The 24,525-nt window shown below is 43.8% G+C and overlaps 1 protein-coding gene across 2 annotated transcripts in view; it reads right to left on the bottom strand.

Annotated features, from left to right (window-relative positions):
- HAO1 (hydroxyacid oxidase 1) overlaps positions 1 to 23,726 on the bottom strand; it is a 33,755-nt gene extending 10,029 nt beyond the window's left edge. The window contains exons 1-5 of one of the 2 annotated variants that reach the window (XM_083493817.1): positions 23,540 to 23,678; positions 17,851 to 17,893; positions 16,907 to 17,058; positions 4,555 to 4,810; positions 282 to 457 (exon numbers count right to left, since the gene is read on the bottom strand). In XM_083493817.1, coding sequence (XP_083349943.1) covers positions 282 to 457; positions 4,555 to 4,810; positions 16,907 to 17,058; positions 17,851 to 17,893; positions 23,540 to 23,558 — 646 coding nt within the window. In that variant the 5' untranslated portion in view covers positions 23,559 to 23,678. Of the gene's footprint in view, positions 1 to 281; positions 458 to 4,554; positions 4,811 to 16,906; positions 17,059 to 17,850; positions 17,894 to 23,539 lie in introns of both variants that reach the window. The other variant, XM_083493816.1, reaches the window with a different exon arrangement.
- Positions 23,727 to 24,525: the final 799 nt, after the last annotated feature.

Here is a 24,525-nt window from a genome sequence, read left to right as displayed (position 1 = left end):
AATCAAACATAGGTTTGGTAGGAAACATCATCTCATCCTGGCCTGCCAGATTTTTAGCAGCTCCCGTTTCTAGACAAGATGGAAACACTTTGAACCAAGGTGATAAGTGTGAGGAGAGAAGGAAAGAAGGACATAAAATCAAACTGCAAAAATAAACAGGGCTGTTGAGAAAAACATATATTCTGTTTGTCATCAAAAATAGCCTCTGCATTCTCTCTCAACCTTCTGTAAGCCTCGTCCGATATCCCTCAATAGTTACATTTAACTCAAGTTGAACAAACCTCTAAGGATGCCTTTGGCAACAATTGGCAGCGAAGTCAATCCTCTGAGCCACTTCATATCCTCCCAGTTGATTGATGGATCAATTGCCTCCGCTACATAAACAGACAGGCCACTGTTTTCGCCATAGCCCGTCTCTGATGAAAAGGCCAGGTCATTCGTTTCAAAATTTTTCATTCTGGAGTTCAAGAGCGGGGGAGAAAACACTTTCAGAAAACTCAGCTGGATGCGGCAATATTTAAAGCCAGTACAGCTTCAACTCCCAAAAAAACCCTCTCAAATGGCTATTTAAAAATAAATAAATAAATCACATACTTCATATTTAATGAATGGACTTGGAAGCCTCTGAGGTACCACCTACTGATTTGTCTACCGTGGTGTGGAGCAATACATCCTAAATATTTGAGGTTTTCTTGTCGTCATTGACAGCCGCCCAGAGTGGCTGGGGAAACCCAGCCAGATGGGCGGGGTATAAATAATAAATTATTTTATTATTTTATTATTATTATTATTGACAGGGAACATGTCATTATAATGAAATATTTTAGAATGTTTTATCATTTTACTGTTGTTAGCTGCTCTGAGCCCAACTTCAGCTGGGGAGGGCGGGATATAAATAACATTTTATTATTATTATTATTATGAAACTCTTATTATGCTTTTATATTCTGCTGGAAGCTGCCCAGAGTTGCTGGGGAAACCCAGCCAGATGGGCGGGGTATAAATAATAAAACTGTTGTTGTCATCATCATCAGCATCACCACCATCATCAATCTCAGAGTTGTAGCTTCAAGCCCCAAATTGGGCAAAGGATTCCTGTATTTCAGGGGTTGAACCAGATGGCTTTGGGGGTGCCTTCCAATGCTACAAATCTATGATTCCATTATGTTAAAACAAAGTACTTCATCACACGAGGTGTAACTAACTCACAGAATTCATTACCATATGAAACTGTGAGAGCCACTGGCTTTATTTTATTTTTTTTAAATGATATTTATTAATGTTTCACAGACAATAAAAACCAATTCCAACATTTAAACTACAAAAGCAAAACAAATAAAAAATACACAGTAGAAAAACAGTTGATAGAAGAAAGAAAAGAAAAAGAAAAAATAAACAAAGACAAAGAAAAACACCAAAGTTCAGAGCTAAAAACAAAAAATAAATTAATATTTTCAAATCTTATATTTTCTTCACTAGTTTCTTGACCTCCTCACACCTCCCATTTTGTATTCCAATTCAAATATTAAATTCAGCAAATCCTTACCCTCTAACATTTATCCTTACTCCATATATTAACCTATTATTATAAATATCCATTTCCAATTATCAATCCCTATTTACATTTTCTTAAGCATCCCTTTACCAGTACCACTTATTTTCAACCAAACGTCATTTCAACATTCCTTAATTTTACAGTGCTTCTGCAGATAATCTTTAAATTTCTTCCAGTCTTCCTCCACCGACTCTTCTCCCTGGTCACGGATTCTGCCAGTCATCTCTGCCAATTCCATGTAGTCCATGACCTTCATCTGCCATTCTTCCAGTGTGGGTAGCTCCTGTGTCTTCCAAATGAGAGCCACTGGCTTTAAAAGGACCTTAGCCAATGGGGCTATTGGCAGCTATTGGGCATGATTGCAAATAGAACCTGCGAGTTCAGAGGCAGTGCAGTGGTACTGAGCCGCCCTAAGCCTGGTCTTGGCTGGGGAGGGCGGGGTATAAATAAAAATTCATTATTATTATTATTATTATTATTATTATTATTATTATTATTATTATTGCCTCGGGTTCCAGATGCTTCAGGTTACATACGCTTCAGGTGACAGACTCCGCTAACCCAGAAATAGTACCTCGGGTTAAGAACTTTGCTTCAGGATGAGAACAGAAATCGTGCTCCAGCAGCGCGGCTGCAGCTGGAGGCCCCATTAGCTAAAGTGGCGCTTCAGGTTAAGAACAGTTTCAGGTTAAGAACGGACCTCCGGAACGAATTAAGTACTTAACCCCAGGTACCACTGTATACCTCTGACAACCTGGTGCTGTGGATGCCAAAACTGAGATGCCCCACAAGGGTGTTTCTCTCATGTACCCTCATCATGGCTGCCTTGTACACATTTGGCTGGCCATGGCTGAAAGCAGCTTGCTGAACTAGATGGATTCTTCAACTGAGCCAGCGGTGTCTGCTTTGCACTACGGTTCAGGATTTCAGCATCCGGAAACCAGGAGTGGACACCTACCCTCTTTTCTGTTCTGAACGGAGAGGAGATATACAAAGAGTTTCCATCCGTCAGCAAGCATGGTGGGTGCTGATGTAGATGTCTGCCCTTCGGTTGAAACGGGGACATGCTTAGTCCTGTCTAGGGACGCGGGTGGCCAGAAGTGGTTGAGTCCTGCTGGCCACATGACCCGGAAAGCTGCCTGTGGACAAACACCGGCTCCCTTGGCCTGAAAGCAAGATGTGAGCCAGTGTGGTGTAGTGGTTAAGAGCGGTAGTCTCGTAATCTGGTGAACCGGGTTCGCGTCTCCACTTCTCCACATGCAGCTGTGGGTGACCTTGGGCCAGTCACACTTCTTTGAGGTCTCTCAGCCTCACTCACCTCACAGAGTGTTTGTTGTGGGGGAGGAAGGGAAAGGAGAATGTGAGCCGCTTTGAGACTCCTTCGGGTAGTGATAAAGCGGGATATCAAATCCAAACTACTTCAAACCCCGTAGTCGCCTTTGACTGGACTTAACCGTCCAGGGGTCCCTTTACCTTTTTTTTTTTTTAACCTTGCTTGGTCCTGTCTCTTTTCCAACATTTTTCAGGAGACGCAACATCCGCGTTGTATTACGCCACACCCCATGGAAGCCATTTGGTATTATGCCCTGCACCCCTGTCAGCCATTTTGTGACTGCTGCCCATGGTGTTCTCTCAAAATTCCAAATGTGCTCACTGTCCCTAAAGTGTTGAGGAGCCAGGGTGGATAAAATTTATTGATTAAAAAAATTAAAAATTTAAAAAAATCTGATTTTAAAACATTTAAATTGGGTTTTAAATTTAAATTGGATTTTTAAAATAAAATGCTTTGGGAGAAAAAATCTTTTTAAGAGAGTTTTATATTTAAGTTACATTATAGTCCAAAGGCTATTAATCAGGAAATAAGGTTTTAAATTTTTCATGTGTTCTAAAACTCAGTCTAAGGTTTTTTTTAAAAAAAAATTGTTTAACCACATCAGTTAACAAACATGGATACATACGCTATAATGTTATTGTTTTAGTTAAATAAATTGTTTAAATTGTTATTAAGGAAATGATTACTTTTCTCCTTCCAATAAAGTGCAGCAGAAAAGTTGTCCAAATATAAACAGTTAACTTATCAAACCTCACAATAATTTCATAATTATCCATCAATGTATTTCTAATAGTATAACCAAATCAGTAATATTTGATATAACTGTAAAAACAACTATGAAAATTTATTACTCCAAAAATGAAACCTTCATCTGGTTGTAAATATTAAGATTATAGCAGCAAGAATGAGTCTTTCTGTAAAATAAAAATAAAAAATGATTTAAATCAAGTCTTACTGAGTAGTGGGACTATGGGACGTGGGTGGCGCTGTGGGTTAAACCACGGAGCCTAGGACTTGCCGATCAGAAGGTCGGCGGTTCGAATTCCCGCGACAGGGTGAGCTCTCATTGCTCGGTCCCTGCTCCTGCCAACCTAGCAGTTTGAAAGCACGTCACAGTGCAAGTAGATAAATAGGTACCACTCCAGCGGGAAGGTAAACGGAGTTTCCGTGCACTGCTCTGGTTCGCCAGAAGCGGCTTAGTCATGCTGGCCACATGACCCGGAAGCTGTACGCCAGCTCCCTCGGCCAACAAAGCGAGATGAGCGTTGCGACCCCAAAGTCGGTCATGACTGGACCTAATGGTCAGGGGTCCCTTTACCTTTACCTTTTACTGACTAGTGATTTAAATCGATTTGATTTAAATCAAATCCACCCTGTGGGGAGCCCTGGTGTACAGGATCTGAGCACCAAAAGAAATGAAGAATGCTAGAAGCTGACCAAAACCTGTAAGTACCTGTGTTCTTTTGGAATGAAGAAATAAAGAATCAAATCTAGTATGCGGGGGGGGGGGGCACTTTAACCAAATTAATTCAGTATTTGAATGACTGGTATTAATAATTGTATTATAAATTGGTATTGTTATAATGAAGCTATTATTAGATTGTAATTGAAAACTAATAAAACATATATATATTTTTTTAAAAAAGAAACAACAACCTGTAAGTACCTGAGATTCGGGGGAAGCTGAAATTTGTTGCGCACATCATCTAAGCGTTTCCCAAGAAATGGTGTATCTACAGTCACAAAGATGCCTTTGTATCCAGCTTTTTCTGCCCGCTTCACTAAGGACCTGGTGACTTCACGGTCTTTATAGATGTAGAGCTGTAACCAACGAATTGCCTCTGGAGCCTCCTGGGCAACTTCTTCTATAGATGTTGTGGACCACGAACTCAGCATCATCCCCGTTCCCATTGATCTGCAAGCTAAAGATCAGGAAGTAAGTGCCTCCCAAATATTTTCAATAACAACAACAACAACAACAACAATAATACTTTATTATTTGTACCCCGCCCATCTGGCTGTGTTTCCCCAGCCACTCTGGGTGGCTTCCACAGAGACCAAAAATACACTAAAATGTCACACATTAAAAACTTCCCTGAACAGGGCTGCCTTAAGATGTCTTCTGAATGTCTGGTAGTTGTTTATCGTTTTGACATCTGATGGGAGGGCGTTCCACAGGGCGGGCGCCACTACCGAGAAGGCCCTCTGCCTGGTTCCCCGTAGCTTTGCTTCTCGCAATGAGGGAACCGCCAGAGGGCCCTTGGCGCTGGACCTCAGTGTCCGGGCAGAACGATGGGGGTGGAGACGCTCCTTCAGGTATACAGGACAGAGGCTGTTTAAGGCTTTAAATGTCAGCACCAACACTTTGAATTGTGCTCAGAAACGTACTGGGAGCCAATGTAGGTCTTTCAAGACTGGTGTTATGTGGTCTCAGCAGCCGCCCCCAGTCACCAGTCTAGCTGCCACATTCTGGATTAGTTGTAGTTTCCAGGTCACCTTCAAAGGTAGCCCCACGTAGAGCGCAAGTAATTCAAGACCCTATCAAGAAACTAGGTACTACACTTTTATATTACGGGCTAGTGGGGAAATCGCTCGAGCTTTCTAATTGCTCTGTTCTCTTTATAGCAGCCAAAGGTGTGAATTTTATCAAATCAGCACTTTCTGAAATTACATGAGAACAAAAACACAGCCACAGTACATTTCGTCAACCCATCAAAATTTACAAAAATGCATTTGCTATGGTAAAATATGTATAAAAATCAGTATATGTTTCTGAAAATAATATACAGTTGGGAGAAACTGCTTGTAAGGAATGTGTACATTAGTCAAAACTGCAGAGAAAAATACATTTATTGGGAGAAATTCACACCAAAATGCTGAATAATTTTCATGAAGGTTTGTTTTAATGCAAATTTCTGAAGAAACTTGGAAAACTGAATTTAAAATTAGGGGAAACGAGAAACCGAGAGAACACCGAGACCTGGGAGAAGAGACAGTGGAAGAGGACTGGAAAAAATTTAAGGACTATTTGCAAAAGTATTGTAAACTGTATGAATGCTAGAATGATGCAGGATATTAAGATAATATGGCATTAGTGACTTAGCGGAAAGGAGCATGAAAATAACTGAATTATAAGAATATAGGTGAATTTTGAATAACATTATGTCAAGCTTAAATATTTAAATAATTGATAACAAAGGGCAAACTGGAGACATAATAGTTGAAACGTATAATTTAAAACAAGTTTTGAGAGAAGGTGAAGTATTGCTGAACATGATTTTATAAATGGGAATACAGAAAAGGGAGATGTGAGGGAGTCAGAAAAGAGGGTCATGGAAATTTGGTTTAACTATGTTTTATGTCTTTCATATGATTTTTTGTCGGTTGTTTTTTCTTTTTTTATGTTTTTTCTCATTTTGGTGATGGTGTTTTTTTATTGCTTTTGGGTTGTGTGTGTGTATGGTGTTATATTGTTTAAAACCTTTAATAAATATTTTATTTAAAAAAAGAGAGAAACCGAGAGAACAAAATTGACAGATCCTCCCCTCTCTGGTCAGCAGATTGGTTTTCAATTCATTTTTTCACCATTTACATAATTTCTCAAATACTGAATCCTCGATGGTTTCAGACTTGCCATTTGGCTGCTTACAACCTACATATTTGTTGCCCTGGCCTTGATTTCAGCACTTACTGGACTTCAGCCACCTTTCTTTGTAAATAAACTGCTATTGTTAACACAGGGTTGCCATGGAGTGCTAAATAAGGGACATCAGTCACAGACATTCTCCTAAAAAGCCTTTTAAACTATTTATGCGAGTTTAAGTCAACTTTTATATTTTGTGCGAGCGTTGACTAGTGATGGAGCTCCAAACTCCATTTCTCCAATAACAATTGGCTCAGCTTTGCCAAGCTCTGATGGTACATTAGGCTGATGCTGGCCAACTCTATGACATAGCAGAAGTACTTGCTGGACATAGAAATGACAACTCACAAGTGTTAGAACTCCTTTGGAACCTTTTTCAAATTCTAGATCTCCATTATACACAGAAGCAGGTAGTTACCAACTCCTTTCCATTCCTGAAAGGCCTATAATCCAAACACACAATATCCCTCTTCTGAGAAAGCCACTTCTGACCTCGGGAGGAGGTGGTGTTGCGAGCATCATGCATGCAGAGGCTGGCTCTGAGCCCCGCGCGATTTGGGAAATCCTCGTGTGGATGGCGGATATGATGGCTGGGATTAGGGATTGGTTGCAGGTTTGAGGGTATTGGCAGTGAGCTTTGCTCGGGTGGCAGTTAGGCATTGGTATGGGTATTGTTATGTAGATGTATGGGGGGGGAGGAGTGCCATAACCTCCCCCAGATATTGAAGGGTAGTCCGGTAAAGGATTCCGGGGGGCGTGGCCCCGTCCGAAGCCCATGGAGGCCAGGGCCCAAGGCACGCCCCCGAGCGGTGACCCCAGGGGAGTGCCTAGTTGATGTGCATCAGCAGGGCTCCCCTGCTGGTGTTAACCCTTCCCGGTCTTCAAGCAAGCAGGCTGAAGCCGGATAGTCGATAGAACCAATGCCTAAGCCAATACCGCTCATCACCTGTAACCAATAAAGTTGTGGCCTAATTTTAGCCCATTAACCTAAATTACTGCGTCCTGTGTCTTTATTTCTACTGGTGGGAGGCAGGATCTCACCACGCAATGCCTGGACAGGTTACTTGATCCCATTTCTCAGCTGCCCTGAGCCTGGTTTTTGAACCAGGAAGGGTGGGGTATAAATAAAATTATTATTATTATTATTATTATTATTATTATTATTATTATTATTATTATTTCTGTGGCTTTCTGTCAGATTATCCAGCTACGCTTAATTAAGTAGATGAGGAAGAGGATCTGAGCACACTTGCACTCCCCTCCACCACATTCCCAATTGTCTTCATCACATTCTTACATGTCCTCCACAACTGACTCTACCCGGGAGCCAACTGAATTCATAGAATCATAGAATAGAATCATAGAATCATAGAGTTAGAAGAGACCACAAGGGCCATCGAGTCCAACCCCCTGCCAAGCAGGAAACAAGGCTTCTTCCCACACACTTCGGAAGCAGGGAGTCAACACAAGTTTGGGGTGCTCTATGCCTTCCATGACAAACTGCCGAATGGCTGTTTGGGAGAACGTGACCTATTTGGGAAGTGAGTTCCGACTTAAAGATAACTCCAACCCAACCATGGAACTCAAGGAAACTTAAAAGGTAGACTCTGACTGCCTCCTTTTAGGGGGCCTTCAAATTTTAATTGTGCCATCGGGTTTCCACATTCCTATATGGTTAGCCATATTTATCCAAGGCTTCTCTGCAAAATTCTGTAACCCAAAGTTGGAAAGTCTGTGGTCCTTGGAATCCGATGGCCATCAGCCCGAGAAAACATGGCTTCTCGGGATGGTGGGAGGTGCTTAGTCCAGCAACATCGGATGTTCCTCATCCGAAATTTGCAATTCCTGATCCATGGCTGCCCACACTAAGCACAGCAGAAAATGCCCTCAAAAAATCATCCCATCCTCCTGTGGGATGCTCGTTGTGCATTTGACACAATACATTACAACAGGCATAGTCAAACTTGGCCTCCAGATGTTTTGAGACTACAGTTCCCATCATCCCTGACCGCTGGTCCTGTTAGCTAGGGATGATGGGAGTTGTGGTCCCCAAACATCTGGAGGGCTGAATTTGCCTATGTCTGCATTACAACAAGGATGATTAACCTGTCATTGGACTACAAATTCCATCATCCCTGACCATCAGCCATACTGGGGCTGATAGGAGTTGGAGTCTAACAGCTTCTGTCCTGAATGCTGTAGCTGAGGACTAGAAGACTAGAAGACCCTTGGGATCCCTTCCAATTCTACAATTCTATGATTCTATGACAGCTGACGGGCCACAGCTTAGTCACCCTTGCTTTATGTTCTATTCCCTGAATTACCTACAGCGCATTGGGAGAAAGTTTGCACACTTATTAATTATCTAGACACCCTCACAAGGAATAAGCCAGAAGACATTTCTAGCTTAGTAGTCACGGATCTGGGTGCAACCAAATGCATGAGTGCTTCTGTGGCTTCTGTGGGGCAAGAGGAAACTTGGACCAGAACGTTGTAGGTGGTCTTCTCCACATTTATTTCCATCTTTTATCATCCCAGTCATTCAACTACCCCATTTATTTCAACACTGTTCTCAGTACAGTGGTACCTTGGGTTAAGTACTTAATTCATTCCAGAGGTCCATTCTTAACCTGAAACTGTTCTTAACCTGAATCACCACTTTAGCTAATGGGGCCTCCTGCTGCCGCCGCACCACTGGAGCACGATTTCTGTTCTCACCCTGAAGCAAAGTTCTTAACCTGAGGTATTATTTCTGGGTTAGCGGAGTCTGTAACCTGAAGCGTATGTAACCTGAAGCGTATGTAACCCGAGGCACCACTGTACCTCCATTATCCCCCCGCAGGGCAGAACTCGTACATTCATTTTATTGATTAATTGATTGATTGATTGATTGACTGAGTGAGTGAGTGAATTTATATATCGCCCTATACCCGGAGGTCTCAGAGCGGTTCACAGAAAAGATCACAATACACAAAATCAAAGTTAAAAACAATAACCCAATAACAACCCCCATTATTATTATTTTTTACATAAATGGTGTTCATTGTTGAACTGCTATAATATGCTGTTTGGGTAAGGCGACTAAAGCTCCAATTATGTCTTAGAATAAAACCAAACACTTTTTATTTTAGATGTCATCAATATTATGATAGTTTGCCTTTTATATAATACACTGCTTTCTCTGATACTTTTCAGTGTACCAAAGATCACCTAAACAGAAAATAAAAGAATAAGCACTGTGTTATGTATTTACCTACGGTGGTTACCTGAGTGACAGCTTAACATTAAAATGCTTATCTATTGAGAAATACAGTATCTTACTAGACATGGGGTTTTTTGTCCTCAGGATAGCATCACCATTTAGGATACAATTGCAAGAACTTCTAGATTATGTACTATACTGCAGGCATAGCAGACTGTCCCAAGTACACTTTAAGCGAGATTATTTCATACTGAGATTCTTGAATCATGCCAGTTAACTAGAAGCATCTGTCCCTAGTGACTGCCATTATAATAATCCTTTGTGTTGATTGGGATTACTGGATTTCTATTCAAGGTATTAGAGCTCCACCATGTGGAACATCTACTTAATCATAGCATATTCTTGCAACTTATTCACTTCCTAAACAAACTATTCCGCTCAATCTCTCCTGCTGTTATTGAGAATTTATGCAGGCTGCTTTATAAAAAAAAACACAATGTCCCCATTCCAACATTCACAGAGTCCATTTAGCGGTGGCTCCAAGTTGCGGCCCAAACATTTGAAGCCCTCTCCCCATGTGCAACACTCCCGTCTGAGTGGAGCAGAACCTCCCAAGCAAATTCCTGAGAGCTCCCTGGGGCAGAGACTCCACGTAATCAAAACAAGATGGGCATATAGGTCGCTTCCAGGTGGCCTGTTTAGTGAGCATTCAACCAGCTTGTTTGCAAGAGAGATTACCGTATTTATCGCTCTATAGGATGCACTTTTCCCCCTCCAAAAATGAAGGGGAAATGTGTGTGCGTCCTGTGGAGTGAATGCAGGCTCCTTGGCTTCAGAGATAGCAAGGGGAAGCCTCCGAAGCATAGACGGAGCGCTCCCTCTGCGCTCCCTGGCTTCCCGTTGCTTTCGCTAAAGCCTGGAGAGCGAGAGGGGTCGGTGCGCACCGACCCCTCTCGCTCTCCAGGTTTCAGGCAGCTATCCGCAAGCCTTCGGAGCGCAGCAGGAGTTCCCGCCGCACTCCGAAGGCTTGCGGATAGCAGCCTGCAGCCTGAAGCCCGGGGAGCGCAGCGCCAACTCCCGCTGTGCTCCCTGGGCTTCAGGCAGCTATCCGCAAGACTTCAGAGCGCGCCCCCAGCCCCGCCAGCTCCAGGAGCGGCGGCAAGGCTGCGCGCAACCTTGCCACTGCTCCCGGACCTATTCTGGGGGCTGGGGTTGGGGGAAGCTTGGGCTTCCCCAGCCCCAGGGCTAAAAACTGAGCCAAGACAGCGAGCGGGATCCATCCCGCTTGCTGCCTTGGTTTCTGCCAAAACCGCGCGCAGCCTCTCCCACAGAATCACAGAATCATAGAGTTGGAAGAGACCACAAGGGCCATCAAGTCCAACCCCCTGCCAAGCAACCAGCTGGAGAGGTTGCGCGTGGCTAAAGAGGAAGCCAAGACAGCCAGCAGGATGGATCCTGCTCGCTGTCTTGGCTTCTTTGCTCTTTGGGGCTGGGGGAGGGGAATTCCCCCCCCTTTATTTCCCTCCCAAAAAACTAGGTGCGCCCAATAGTCCGGTGCGCCCTATGGAGCAAAAAATACGGTAGATGGCAGCCTGATTTATTTGCAAGGAGGTCAGTTGGTGTTACGCCACAATTTCCACTGCATTTTGCCATCACTTTCCTTATTGCAAAAGCCCTATGTTTTGCATCAGGAGATTTGTTTTGAAGCAGCTCCAAACCAGCTTTAATTGTGTAGCCTGAATTTGTCGGGATGTGATTGAGTCCACCTGAAGATAGCGACCGTATAGAAGTGCCCATGAGAGGAGCCATTGCTACGTGAATATTTATAATGGATTCTGTTAGTTCTTTTATAGAAATATATATTATTGCATCTCCACTGGGGGGATCTGCTGTCTAATTTTAGAAAATAAAGCAAATATAGTCGTCCTTGGTTCTCGAACGTAATCCGTTCCAGAAGTCTGTTCAACTTCCGAAAACGTTCAAAAATCAAGGCACAGCTTCCAATTGGCTGCAGCAACTTCCTGCACTTCATCGGAAGCCGTGGAAGCGCCGATGGACGTTCAGTTTCCAAATAACATTCGAAAACCGGAACACTTACTTCCGGGTTTTCGGTGTTCAGGAGCCAAAACGTACGAATACCAAGGTGTTCGGGAACCAAGGCACGACTGTAGATTCATCATAATTCTTCATTACTCTCACCCGAAAGCAGCTCAACACTGCCATCCGGGAATTTCCCATTGCACGGAAGCTGAGAACCTATAACAACACGATTGTGCTCCTTCTCTCTCAGATGGCTCCATCTTTAAACTTTACCTCCATCAGGTTTCAGCTCCTTCTAAAAAGCATCCAGTCAAAATAACGTGTCCAGAGGAGGGCAACCAAAATGGTCAAAGGCCTGGAAACGATGCCTTATGAGGAACGGCTAAGGGAGCTGGGCATGTTTAGCCTGGAGAAGAGGAGGTTAAGGGGTGATATGATAGCCATGTTCAAATATATAAAAGGATGTCACATAGAGGAGGGAGAAAGGTTGTTTTCTGCTGCTCCAGAGAAGCGGACACGGAGCAATGGATCCAAACTACAAGAAAGAAGATTCCACCTAAACATTAGGAAGAACTTCCTGACAGTAAGAGCTGTTCGACAGTGGAATTTGCTGCCAAGGAGTGTGGTGGAGTCACCTACTTTGGAGGTCTTTAAGCAGAGGCTTGACAACCATATGTCAGGAGTGCTCTGATGGTGTTTCCTGCTTGGCAGGGGGTTGGACTCGATGGCCCTTGTGGTCTCTTCCAACTCTATGATTCTATGATTCTATGAAAATGACCACAATGTCAATTTGAAAGCAACATCTCAAACCAAGTTGACCACTAGAGGGAGCTGGCTTGTCAGGCACTTGAAATTTCTTGCCCTCAAAAAGGAGAGGATGTTCTGTGTCAGTAGATTCCTGTGATGTGAGCAGTCAAGTGAAGCGGCGAAAGCTAAGAGAATATTATCCCCAAGTACCTTTGGGAATGTGTAAGATTTAAACTGAGGCCAAAACTGACAGCACACTACTCAGAGTGACAGACACACTGGTATTGAGGCCTTTTGCCAAGTTTCCTTCCAGGTAGGACTTTTAAAAAAATACCGTATTTTTCGCTCTATAGGACGCACCTTGTTTTAGAGGGGGAGAACAAGAAAAAAAAACTCCCCCTCTCTGCTCAGCGCCCCTTCAGCGAAGCGGCAGGAGAAACGGAGCCCCTTCCATTTTTTCTCCTGCTTCGCTGAAGGGGCGCTGCGCAGCTCTCCCTCTCTGCTGAAGCCAGGAGAGTCTTGCTCTCACGGCTTCAGCAAAAGGAACCCAAAGCCTTTAGAGCGCAGCGCGAGTTCCCACTGTGCTCCAAAGGCTTCAGGCGGCTATCCCTGAAGCCTGGAGAGAGAGAGGGGTCGGTGCGCACTGACCCCTCTCGCTCTCCAGGCTTCAGCGAAAGCAACGTGAAGCCTCCGGAGCGCGGAGGGAGCGCTCCCTCTGTGCTTCGGAGGCTTAGTGTTGCTATCGCTGAAGCCAAGGAGCCTGCATTCACTCCATAGGACATACACACATTTCCCCTTCATTTTTGGAGGGGAAAAAGTGCGTCCTATAGAGCAAAAAATAGGGTAATGAACGGGGAAACCCATCAAATTCTTCATAACCAACAAACATCTGTAACCAGATGACCAAGTCCACAGGTCTATGTATGGGCAGTGTAAGAATGAAATGCCTGTTTCATAGGATTTTTTAAAAAAAAATCAGAAGCTTTTCCCTACTAAACATAACCACCTTCCTTAAAATAAACGAGAACTATAAATTACCTTTCTCACACACAAACAAAACTTTTAAATATGCTGCTATGCTCACAGTCACAGAAACTTAAATATCCTGTCCCTCCTCAATGTCACTTAAAAGCATTAGGGGGATGGTTATTGTGAGCAATCCATCCTAGGTTGGAGGAGGCCGTTCCTTTGACAGGCAAGAGTTGTGTGACATCCCTACACCATTGGCCCTGCTGGGTGGGACTGATGGAAGCTGAGGTCCGACAAGAGTTTTGGATTTTGGATTTGATATCCCGCCTTTCACTCCCTTTAAGGAGTCTCAAAGCGGCTAACATTCTCCTTTCCCTTCCTCCCCCACAACAAACACTCTGTGAGGTGAGTGGGGCTGAGAGACTTCAGAGAAGTGTGACTGGCCCAAGGTCACCCAGCAGCTGCATGTGGAAGAGTGGAGACGCGAACCCGGTTCACTAGATTACGAGACTACCGCTCTTAACCGCTACACCACACTGACGTGATTCAATGTCCGGCAGGCTAGCCTCCACGCAATCCAATTCTAATACAGTGGTACCTCGGGTTACAGATGCTTCAGGTTACAGATGCTTCAGGTTACAGACTCCGCTAACCCAGAAATAGTACCTCGGGTTAAGAACTTTGCTTCAGGATGAGAACAGAAATCGTGCTCTGGCGGTGCGGCGGCAGTGGGAGGCCCCATTAGCTAAAGTGGTGCTTCAGGTTAAGAACAGTTTCAGGTTAAGAATGGACCTCCGGAACGAATTAAGTTCTTAACCCAAGATACCACTGTATACTAACCATCAGAAATAAAGGACTCGCATGCCGCGTTTTGAAGCGTAACAATGAATTTTAGAACTGGAATGGTGTTGTCTTCATTTCTTGGCAAATTTGACAAAAGCCAACATCTCAAAACAGCACAGAGAGGTTCATTAGGGTGGAGGTGTGGAACTCTGGCAAGTCTCTCCCCCAACTCTGGCAACTTTGACAGGAGGCTATGGTCCTCGCAGCGCCGGATTTAGGGTGGTGTGGGTCGTTCCCCTGCACAAGGGGCACAAAATTGAGTAGATCCATAGCTGAGAAGATCCCATTTGGGCATGCCAAATATTGGCCTCGCACAGGGCGCCTTATCATGACAGATTACCAAAGTCTACCCCTGGTCCTAGCTTCCTGTCAATCATCTGTTGTCACCAAACTTTTCCTTTGCAGCATGGGAAGAAAATCCAAGTCAAGCTAAGCTTGAAGTCACAACCTGCCAGCTGATGGGCGGTGACTGTGAGTTCACCAGAATTCCTTGTACCCTGTTTGGGGCAAGGGTCAACAGCAATCGGGTTTGCCAGAAGGCTCTCTATCACTGTCAACCAGCTAATTGTCCATTGGCAAAGGGGAGACTTGCTCTCACTGCCAATCAGGAGTGTGTTTTGTTGTTGTTGTTGTTTAGTCATTTAGTCATTTAGTCGTGTCCGACTCTTCGTGATCCCATGGACCAGAGCACGCCAGGCACTCCTGTCCCCACTGCCTCCTGCAGTTTGGTCAAACTCATGCTGGTAGCTTCGAGAACACTGTCCAACCATCTCCTCCTCCGTCGTCCCCTTCTCCTTGTGCCCTCCATCTTTCCGAACATCAGCGTCTGTTCCAGGGAGTCTTCTCTTCTCATGAGGTGGCCAAAGTATTGGAGCCTCAGCTTCAGGATCTGTCCTTCCAGTGAGCACTCAGGGCTGATTTCCTTCAGAATGGATAGGTTTGATCTTCTTGCAGTCCATGGGACTCTCAAGAGTCTCCTCCAGCACCATAATTCAAAAGCATCAATTCTTTGGCGATCAGCCTTCTTTATGGTCCAGCTCTCACTTCCACACATCACTACTGGGGGAAACCATAGCTTTAACTATACGGACCTTTGTTGGCAAGGTGATGTCTCTGCTTTTTAAGATGCTGTCTAGGTTTGTCATTGCTTTTCTCCCAAGAAGCAAGCGTCTTTTAATTCTGTGGCTGCTGTCACCATCTGCAGTGATCATGGAGCCAGGAGTGTGTTTTACAGTTTCCCAACTCTGCATTGACAGTCATATCTCTACCTGCTTCACACCTGATGTCAGCCATGATTAGGATATTGTTTTGAGATGCCACAAAGTGGAGAAAGCTTTGTTCCGGTAAAGAACAACACACTAGTTCAATCAACTGAAGCTTTTAATTCTAGGTTCACATTTAAACCCCAGATTACTTCTATACAGAAACAAGTGGTTTTGGGAAGGGTCCGAGACAGTGCAGGACAAACCAACCACCTTGGCATCAAATTTCATCAGTAAAACTCCCATGGGTGTGTTTTTTCCACATTTCAATCCCATCTGTGTTCATAGCTAGACGTTTTGCTAAAAAACAAAAGTAGTAGCAGTCCTCAAATTGAAAACTAACGTCTCATTCAAGCCTTGCTCTTGGCACTAATTATATGCCCTGAAGGTACTGATTTTTATGGTTGTTTTGGCTCAGTGTTGTTGATAGAGCAACTAGAAAATCCTCAAGTTTCATTTTCTCAGGGTTTCTGCTTAAATGAGAGGCAATTTTGGCCTCGGCCCAGTAGACCTGAAGGAGTGTCTCCACCCTCATTGTTCAGCCCGTAGACTGAGGTCCAGCTCCAAGGGAGGTTCCCTCACTACGAGAAGTGAGGTTACAGGGAACCAGGCAGAAGGCCTTCTCGGTAGTAGCGCCCGTCCTGTGGAACGCCCTCCCATCAGATGTCAAGGAGATAAAGAACTACACTGCTTTTAGAAGACATCTGAAGGCAGCCCTGTTTAGGGAAGTTTTCAATGTTAGATGTTTTATTGTGTTTTTAATATTCTATTGGGAGCCGCCCAGAGTGGCTGGGGAAACCCAGTCAGATGGGCAGGGTATAAGTAATAAATTATTATTTTTTATTATTAGGTAAAGGGACCCCTGACCATTAGGTCCAATCGTGACCTTCCCGCCGAAGCGGTACCTATTTATCTACTTGCACTTTTGATGTGCTTTCGAACTGCTAGGTTGGCAGGAGCAGGGACCGAGCAACGGGAGCTCACCCCGTGGCGGGGATTCGAACCGCCGACCTTCTGATCAGCAAGTCCTAGGCTCTGTGGTTTAACCCACAGCGCCACCCGCGTCCCTTTATTTATACATCTTCTGATAGGAGGAACTGGAAGTTCTGGGGGTTCTCCCAACTCCCCAGGAGTCATTTTCAGGATGAATGGGGGAGCACACAGGGGAAGAGGAGGAAATGGAAATTCTTGCACAGGGCATTTGCTGATGGGGCTTAATAGGGGAATCATCCAAGGTTTCTTTAACCAGGAAGGATACATTGCTGAGTTTCTTCCTGGGTTATATTATTCACAGCTGGGTTTCCCAACATACCTCTGGCGGTTGCAATTTCTCCATCCGCATGAGCCATGCATTGCATGGCTGTCGCTGCTACACATATCGGCATGCTGAGTTTCTGGCCCAAGATGGAAGTCGACAGGTCCAGAGCAGACACATTCCTCAGCATCCGAGGGTACAGTCTTAACCTAGCACAGATGGAAATGGAGAAGTCAATTTATCAGACAGACGGGAATCAAACTCCAGAGTTTGCACTGCACTTTTTGTCTTTGTTTACTGCTGAGCAAACGCTATCATTTAATGCTCCCACCAGTACGGACTGGAACCAGCTCTTCCTTAACTTTCTTTTTTTTTAAAAAAAAAGTTTTTACTTATACTTTTCAAATTTATACATTTCATTAATTTTACAATCATTTTAACATTTCAAAGTTTGACTTCCTTCCCCCCTCTTTCTGCAGTTCCTTAAATTTATTTTTTAATATCTTCTGCATATCCAAATTCGTTTAATTTGCTCATTTAATTATCTAGTTCAAATATAAACTCTTATGAAACTGCAGGTTATTACAATAATCCTGCCAATGTTTTCATCTGTTTGCAATTTATATGTAAATATTCAATAAACCATTTCCATTATTTTATAAAAAGTTTGTTATCTTGATTTCTTATTCTTCCGGTAAGATTCGCCATTTCTGCATATTCCACAAGTTTTTGTATCCATTCTCCCTTTGCCGGGACTTCTGCTTCTTTCCATTTTGGGGCAAGTAGCATTCTTGCCCCTGTAGTGGCTTACATAAATAAATTTCTATACAATTTAGGTAGTTCTGTCCCTATAGCTCTTCCTTAACTTTCAGGTGGTGTGCAGATACCCAGGAGAGGATAATTTGGGTGGCGAGTTCCAAGTTCTAGAAATGTAAAGAGGCAGGGTCAACACACACTTTTCAACTTTTGGCAGGAAAAGGTCTGGCGGGAAAGCAAGTTACCGTATTTTTCGCTCCATAAGACGCAGCAGACTATAAGATGCACCTAGTTTTTCGAGGAGGAAAGCAAGAAAAAAATATTCTGAATGAAACAGTGTGTGTATGATTTTTGTGGTTCATGCTGTGGCCACAGACAAGTGATCTGATGGTGTATTTGGGGTGACCCAATGCAAAAATCCTGAGGATCCATGTGGATCCGTGCTTTGTAACCACATTTTTGCACCATTGCAGACCCAGGAAACAGTGAATGCGTGATTTTTTTAGTGCTGGCTGTAGCCATGGACATGCTATGTGATCTGATGGTGAATTTGGGGTGACCCAATGTAAAAATCCTGAGGATCCATGGACTTTTACCTTCCCCTCCCAGGCAGTCTCCGCTAGCGTACCTTATCTCTCTTCTGATCCCACCGATCAGATATTTCCTTTCAACACTCCCTTCCCTCTTGTTTGCCTTAGTGTTGTGTCTTTTCCTTAGCTGGAGCAGTTTTTTGCTCCTCCTTTTCTTCTAATTTCTCTCCTTATTGCTTTAATCTTCCTGTTTTCCCCCTTTGCAAGTTTGCTGTCTTTACTTCCCCCCTCCCAGGCAGCCTCCTTTATTTCTAGCGTCCCTTATCTCTCTCCCCGATCGGCAAACGATCAGCGGCTTTGTTTCAACACCCACTTCCCTCTTTTAAAAAGAAAAAAAAGGGGGGGAGCATGATCTGCTTTGTCCCTGGGCAATTCGGCTTCAGGGACCACACATTTACTCCATAAGACGCACAGACATTTCCCCTTACTTTTTAGGGTGGGGGGGGGGAGTGCATCTTATGGAATGAAAATACGCTACATGCTACAATGCAGGCATATTGTCAACCATTAGGAGTTTCGGGCTGGGACTTTTGCCATCGCCGAGGCTGCACAACTGCTGAAGGAATCAGAGGCCGCATTCACACCATGCATTTAAGGTGCTACAGTATCACTTTAAAACATCGTGGCTTCCCTCAAAGAATTCTGGGGTTTGTTAAGGGCATTGAGAGTTCTTATGGAGCCCCATTCTCCATCACATTTACAATTTTCAGTTTCCTGTGAAGAGGGACTGGTTGTTAAACCACTCTGGCAATTGTAGCTCTTGGGGCAGGGAACAGGCATCTCCCAACAGCTAAACAAACTACAGCTCCCAGAATTCTTTGGAGGAGTTGTGAGCGCTTAAAGTGGTATCCTAGACCTAGGTATGATGTGAAAGTGGCTGCAGACTTAACTGTTGCTAACTACAGAAAGTATTTCAATAACATCACAAGCTCCAGGAACCAGTCATGTTTCACCTGTCCCAACAACCTATTGCATTCCCTGGAATTGGATGTTCTTTTTATAAAGCATAAGCACTGAGACATGGGACGCAGGTGACCACAGACCCTAGGGCTTGCCGATCCGAAGGTCGGCGGATCAAATCCCCACAATGGGGTGAGCTCCCATTGCTCAGTCCCAACTCCTGCCAACCTAGCAGTTCTAAAGCACATTAAAGTGCAAGTAGATAAATAGGTACAGCTCCAGCGGGAAGTTAAACGGTGTTTCTGTGCGCTGCTCTGGTTCGCCAGAAGCGGCTTAGTCATGCTGGCCACATGACCCGGAAGCTGTATGCCAGCTCCCTCAGCCAATAAAGTGAGATGAGCACTGCAACCCCAGAGTCGGCCATGATTGGACTTAATGGTTAGGGTTCCCTTTACCTTTAAGCACTGAGACAGGTAGACTGATGCCACAATAAATATAGTCAACATTGTGTTCTTTAAAGCTACTCCTGAGAAATGGAATAACCTATGTCAAAACATTCAGAATGGGAGAGTCATTAAACCATGTTGCATTGTGTGTTGTTAAGCCTCCACTAGCTTCTCTGTGTTCCTCAGAAATGTTTTAGTAAACAGCTCGACCATGTATTCTTGATGTACCAGTTGTCTGTATCATTGTCTGTTAGGAGCCTTGAACTCTGCATAGCCTCCCATTCCTTCCTCACCATGTTTGAGACAAAGTCTCATTTCGGTGACCTTCCTCGCACTCAGCTTCAGGGAAGCAATGACACGCATTGCGTGAACAACTTTGGTAAACAAGCTGTCATTGGTCCCACATTTATCAGCGAAGGGCAGCTCATTGTCCAAAGTCTTTGGGAAAGTCAGGGATGCAATGTGTTGGAACCGATTATCAGAGGTTTGATCATTTTCTCCCCCTCTAATTTAAAATGCTGAAAGATGTGGTTTCAAATTGATTTCCTTGAATGTCATCAGGCCCACAGGCGTCATGACCTTGCCATAAAATCTATTTTCGAAGAAACGATCTGGCTGAAGGAGACTTTGGGATAGAATTTTACCCACCAAGAACAGAAATATTGGAGGACAATCTTTTTTTAGTTCCCCAGCACTAACCTGGAGAGGGTGAAGCCAGCTCGGTTATCTCTTGTTTGGTGGGGGGCAGATTTCAAAACAGCGTGTTCACAAATTGTTACAAAAACGCTGGTGCCATCATCCACACTGCAGATCTTTAGAATTCTTTTATGATAACTAAGTCCAAAGAGAGTGGGAAGCAGCCACATCTCTATTTGTCTCATGGCTTAAGCCACCAGCCTGAAATCCTAACTGCTGACTCCCTGGGAGACCATAGCCTCTTGACTCCACGACAATCAACAAAGCAAAAAGTTACTGCATTGCATGCATAACCCTCACACCTCCCCATCCAAATATTCATCAACTTCACTGCTGATCAGTGGCAGGGGATGAAGGGACACAGAAGAGATAGCAATCCATCTTGCCAGCCCATGAGCATACTATATATCGGATCAAAGATTATTTAGTACCCCATTCATACTATTTTGTGGCCTTGACAACTATGGCATTCATAGTGGAAGGAAGCGGGGCACTGAAAATTATGATTCAGCTATCACTAGCTTGGTCCATATAATGCTTTATCTTTATTTCCTTATTAGAGGCTTTTACAGGGACGCGGGTGGCGCTGTGGTCTAAACCACTGAGCCTGCCGATTAGAAGGTTGGCGGTTTGAATCCTTGTGACGGGGTGAGCTCCCATTGCTCTGTCCCAGCTCCTGCCAACCTAGGAGTTCGAAAGCATGCCAGCGCAGGCTTTTAACTGAAACCTAGAAGATGAGCGTTGAGAAATGCCACAACAGTTGAGCTCTACAAAGTGATGTTACAGTGCATGGAAGTACTTGAATAATAATAATAATAATCAGCAGCAGCATTATTATTTATACCTCGCCCATCTGGCTGGGTTTCCCCAGCCACTCGGGGCAGCTTCCAACAGGATATTAAAAACACAATAAAACATCAAACATTAAAAACTTCCCTAAACAGGGCTGCCTTCAGATGTCTTCTAAAAGTCAGATATTTATTTCCTTGACATCTGATGGGAGGGCGTTCCTCAGGGCGGACGCCATTACCGAGAAGGCCCTCTGCCTGGTTCCCTGTAACTTCACTTCTCGCAGGGAGGGAACTGCCAGAAGGCCCTCAGCGCTGGACCTCAGTGTCCGGGCTGAACGATGGGGGTGGAGACGCTCCTTCAGGTATACTGGGCCGAGGCCGTTTGGGCTTTAAAGGTGAGCACCAACACTTTTAATTGTGCTCGGAAACGTACTGGGAGCCAATGTAGGTCTTTCAGGACTGGTGTTATATGGTCTCGGTGGCCACTCCCAGTCACCAGTCAAGATGTTGCATTCTGGATTAGTTGTAGTTTCTGGGTCACCTTCAAAGGTAGCCCCACATAGAGCGCATTGCAGTAGAAGGGAAATGCCATAAGCTAATCTGTTGAACATTTTCCTTGGTGAAACATTTCTATAGCTTTCCCAGCTCAGCCGAAGTGATTTTTCAGGGTTGGCAATGTGGTGTCCTCTGGATGTCATTGAACTAGCACTCTCATCATCCCATGACATTGTTAATGGAAACTGAGATTGATGGGAATTTGGAGTCCAGCAACATTCTGGTGGCACTTGGTTTTGTCCAAGGGGCAAGACCTTTCTCTCAAGGCAAATGTGGACTCACAGACTGAATGGCATCGTAGTACAATGCTTTAAAATGTTTTCTGATTGTGACCACTTGATAGTATTCACCTTAACTTTTATGTTGCATTTACATCCTTATTGCTGCATCCATGTCATTGGAAACAGCATGGATAGACTTCTAGAATGCAATGTGTTTATTTTCAGCCACTGGTTCTCATTCTTCAGCTAATATATTTCTTAGTTCATGCATATGATCAGGCGCAGGGTGACAGCCTTCATAACAGAAAACGTTATACAGCACCGAGAAAAAACACTGAACCTAGCTGTTGTGATCAGAAGTAGCCAGAGATTAATTCCTAGGTTCCATCCAGGAAAATAAGTACCTAGATTGTGTCAAAATGATTTTTCTTCTGTTACAAGAGGATAACACAGCATCTGACAAGTTGACCTTCAGGGGTTCAGATAATACAGGAAGGCAGGTTTCCAACCATAAGTCATTTGAGGGTTCACAGTTCTGTGTATTTGAGATTTGCTCATTCCATTTTTATATATTACAAGAGAGATGGTGGAAAATAAAAGCTTAATGTGGTTTCTAGCCAAGTTTTGCCATTTGCAAAACCTGAACTTCAGCTATGCCATTATTCTGAAGTAATGTGATGGCAGTTTTCAAAACATTGTTTTTTTTTATCATTTATTTTTAGGTTGTGAGCCACCCTGTGATCTATGGATGAAAGGCGACATGCAAATTTAATAAATAAGAATAAAAAATTAAAATATACAACAGACCAATTGGGCCTCGATTGTAGGACCCTGCCCTTTCCATCCTTTTCTCAGTGGGCAGAGTACAGCCTGCTTGATAGGCAGAAAAGCAAGGATTCTGTCAGGAGAAATTGCAATTTCCCATCTCCAGCATGCTGGGCCACCAAAAGGAAACTATGGAGTGTCAGATGCCATTATTACCCAGTGCCCAAGCTTATAGCCTAGCTAACTCAAATACCCCGGTTAAATGTAAGGAGTTATTTCTCAGTTGGGTGAGCCCTCCCAAATGGTGGCCTTATTCCTCAGGAAGCTACGGAAGCCCCATCAGACGTTCGGCTTCCAAAAATAGTTTGAAAACCGGAAGACTCACTTCCGGGTTTCGTTCAGGAGCTGATTTTGTTCAGGAGCCAAGGCGTTTGAGATCCAAGGTACGACTGTAATTTAAAAGGCTTGGATGAATAAAAAAAGGTATGTTAAGAAATAGAGGCATACAAGCCTCCCTCAGGAAGACATTCTTCTTTCCTTCCATGCATAATGCACCTATGTTGGCCATTTCTCTTCAATACCCCTTCATCTCAACAATCAAGGAGACAAAGAGGGGTGCAATGAAGCTGTTGCTTCTTTCCATGGTGAAGAAAAGAAGGGGGAAATTGTTGGGTTGAGAGAACAGGTGTATCAAGATAACCCCACCCTTATTAGTCACTCAAAAAGCAGCCTTTAGGGCACAGCGCGGTTGTCCGAACTGCTTACTCCAACTCAGTACCCACCAGACATGGACACGGTGAAAGTGGAAAGTTAAGACTATTTAGCCAGAAGCTCCAGCAGCAGTTAAGCATGACTCCTGTAGACAACCAAGCTGTCCACAGTCACTGCAGCTTAACTCCATTACAGACATGCTTCAGAGCTTCATATTCCCCATTGCCCCATTTAATTACATGCAAACTTATTTATTTACCTTGAAAATGCAGATACATTTTCAGCTAAGGTCTGCTGATCATCAGCTCCAGACTTATAGTAGTCATACACAGATTTTCGAAGAAATTTCTTAGCATGTTCCTCAAAGTCAGCAATGCAAATTGGTTTTTCGGACATGATGCAGGTTACTCAGTTTTTGTTGCACTTGGATCATTTAAAGTTTCTGCATTTCTGCCTGTTAATCATTAAATTAAAGCAAAGCTCAGATAACTCAGTATATATATATTTTTAAGTAACCCAAGTAAAATACAAGCCCCCTGTTGACATTTCTGGACAACTGCTTTGGACTTTGGCATCTATTTCTCATTTACCGAATTCGGATATGTGCCAATGCATATCAACCAGGGAAACTAGAAGCATGCTTGGAGGTTATGTAAAAGTTGCTATGAGGGTTCAGATAGACCACAGCTTATAAAAGGAACATACAAGTCTAAAAAAAGGTACAGGCATTCAAGGAGGCTACATAAGACAAAAGACCTTTGAAAGGAAGTCTAGGCCAAAAAAGAGAAAAAGCAAGAACAAAAGTACTTTTAGAATTAAGGCACGCCGAGGTGGTATTTGGAGAGAACACAGGAAGACAGAAAATAGTAACTAACTTGGCAAAATGCTAAATTTAAATTTCCTTTCTTGTTAGGGATGTAACGGGTCACTGCAGCTTAGCGGGAGGAAAAATGAACCTAGTTTATAAATAAATTTGCAATCTAGTACACATGGGACTGGAACCCCATCTTGAAAGTGCCTTTAAGTCAAGTTCAGCTTTAACACAGCTCCCCTCTTCAAGAGCTTGTGCTGTGCATCCCTAGCAGAATCTTGTTGCAATAAACTTTAACTTTTGAATCTGAGAAGTACAGCAAGTCCTTCACACCCACCTTTGTTTCACGAAAGAGAACCATTTCCATTGACCTTCAAAGCTACAGAGAAAATAGACTGCATATTCAACAGTAGCACCAATTTAGAGGCATCGTG

Source organism: Podarcis liolepis (genome assembly GCF_965112155.1).
Source record: "Podarcis liolepis genome assembly, chromosome: 3".
In the NCBI taxonomy this organism is placed as follows: Eukaryota; Metazoa; Chordata; class Lepidosauria; order Squamata; family Lacertidae; genus Podarcis; species Podarcis liolepis.
This window is presented reverse-complemented; position numbering and strand designations above follow the sequence as displayed.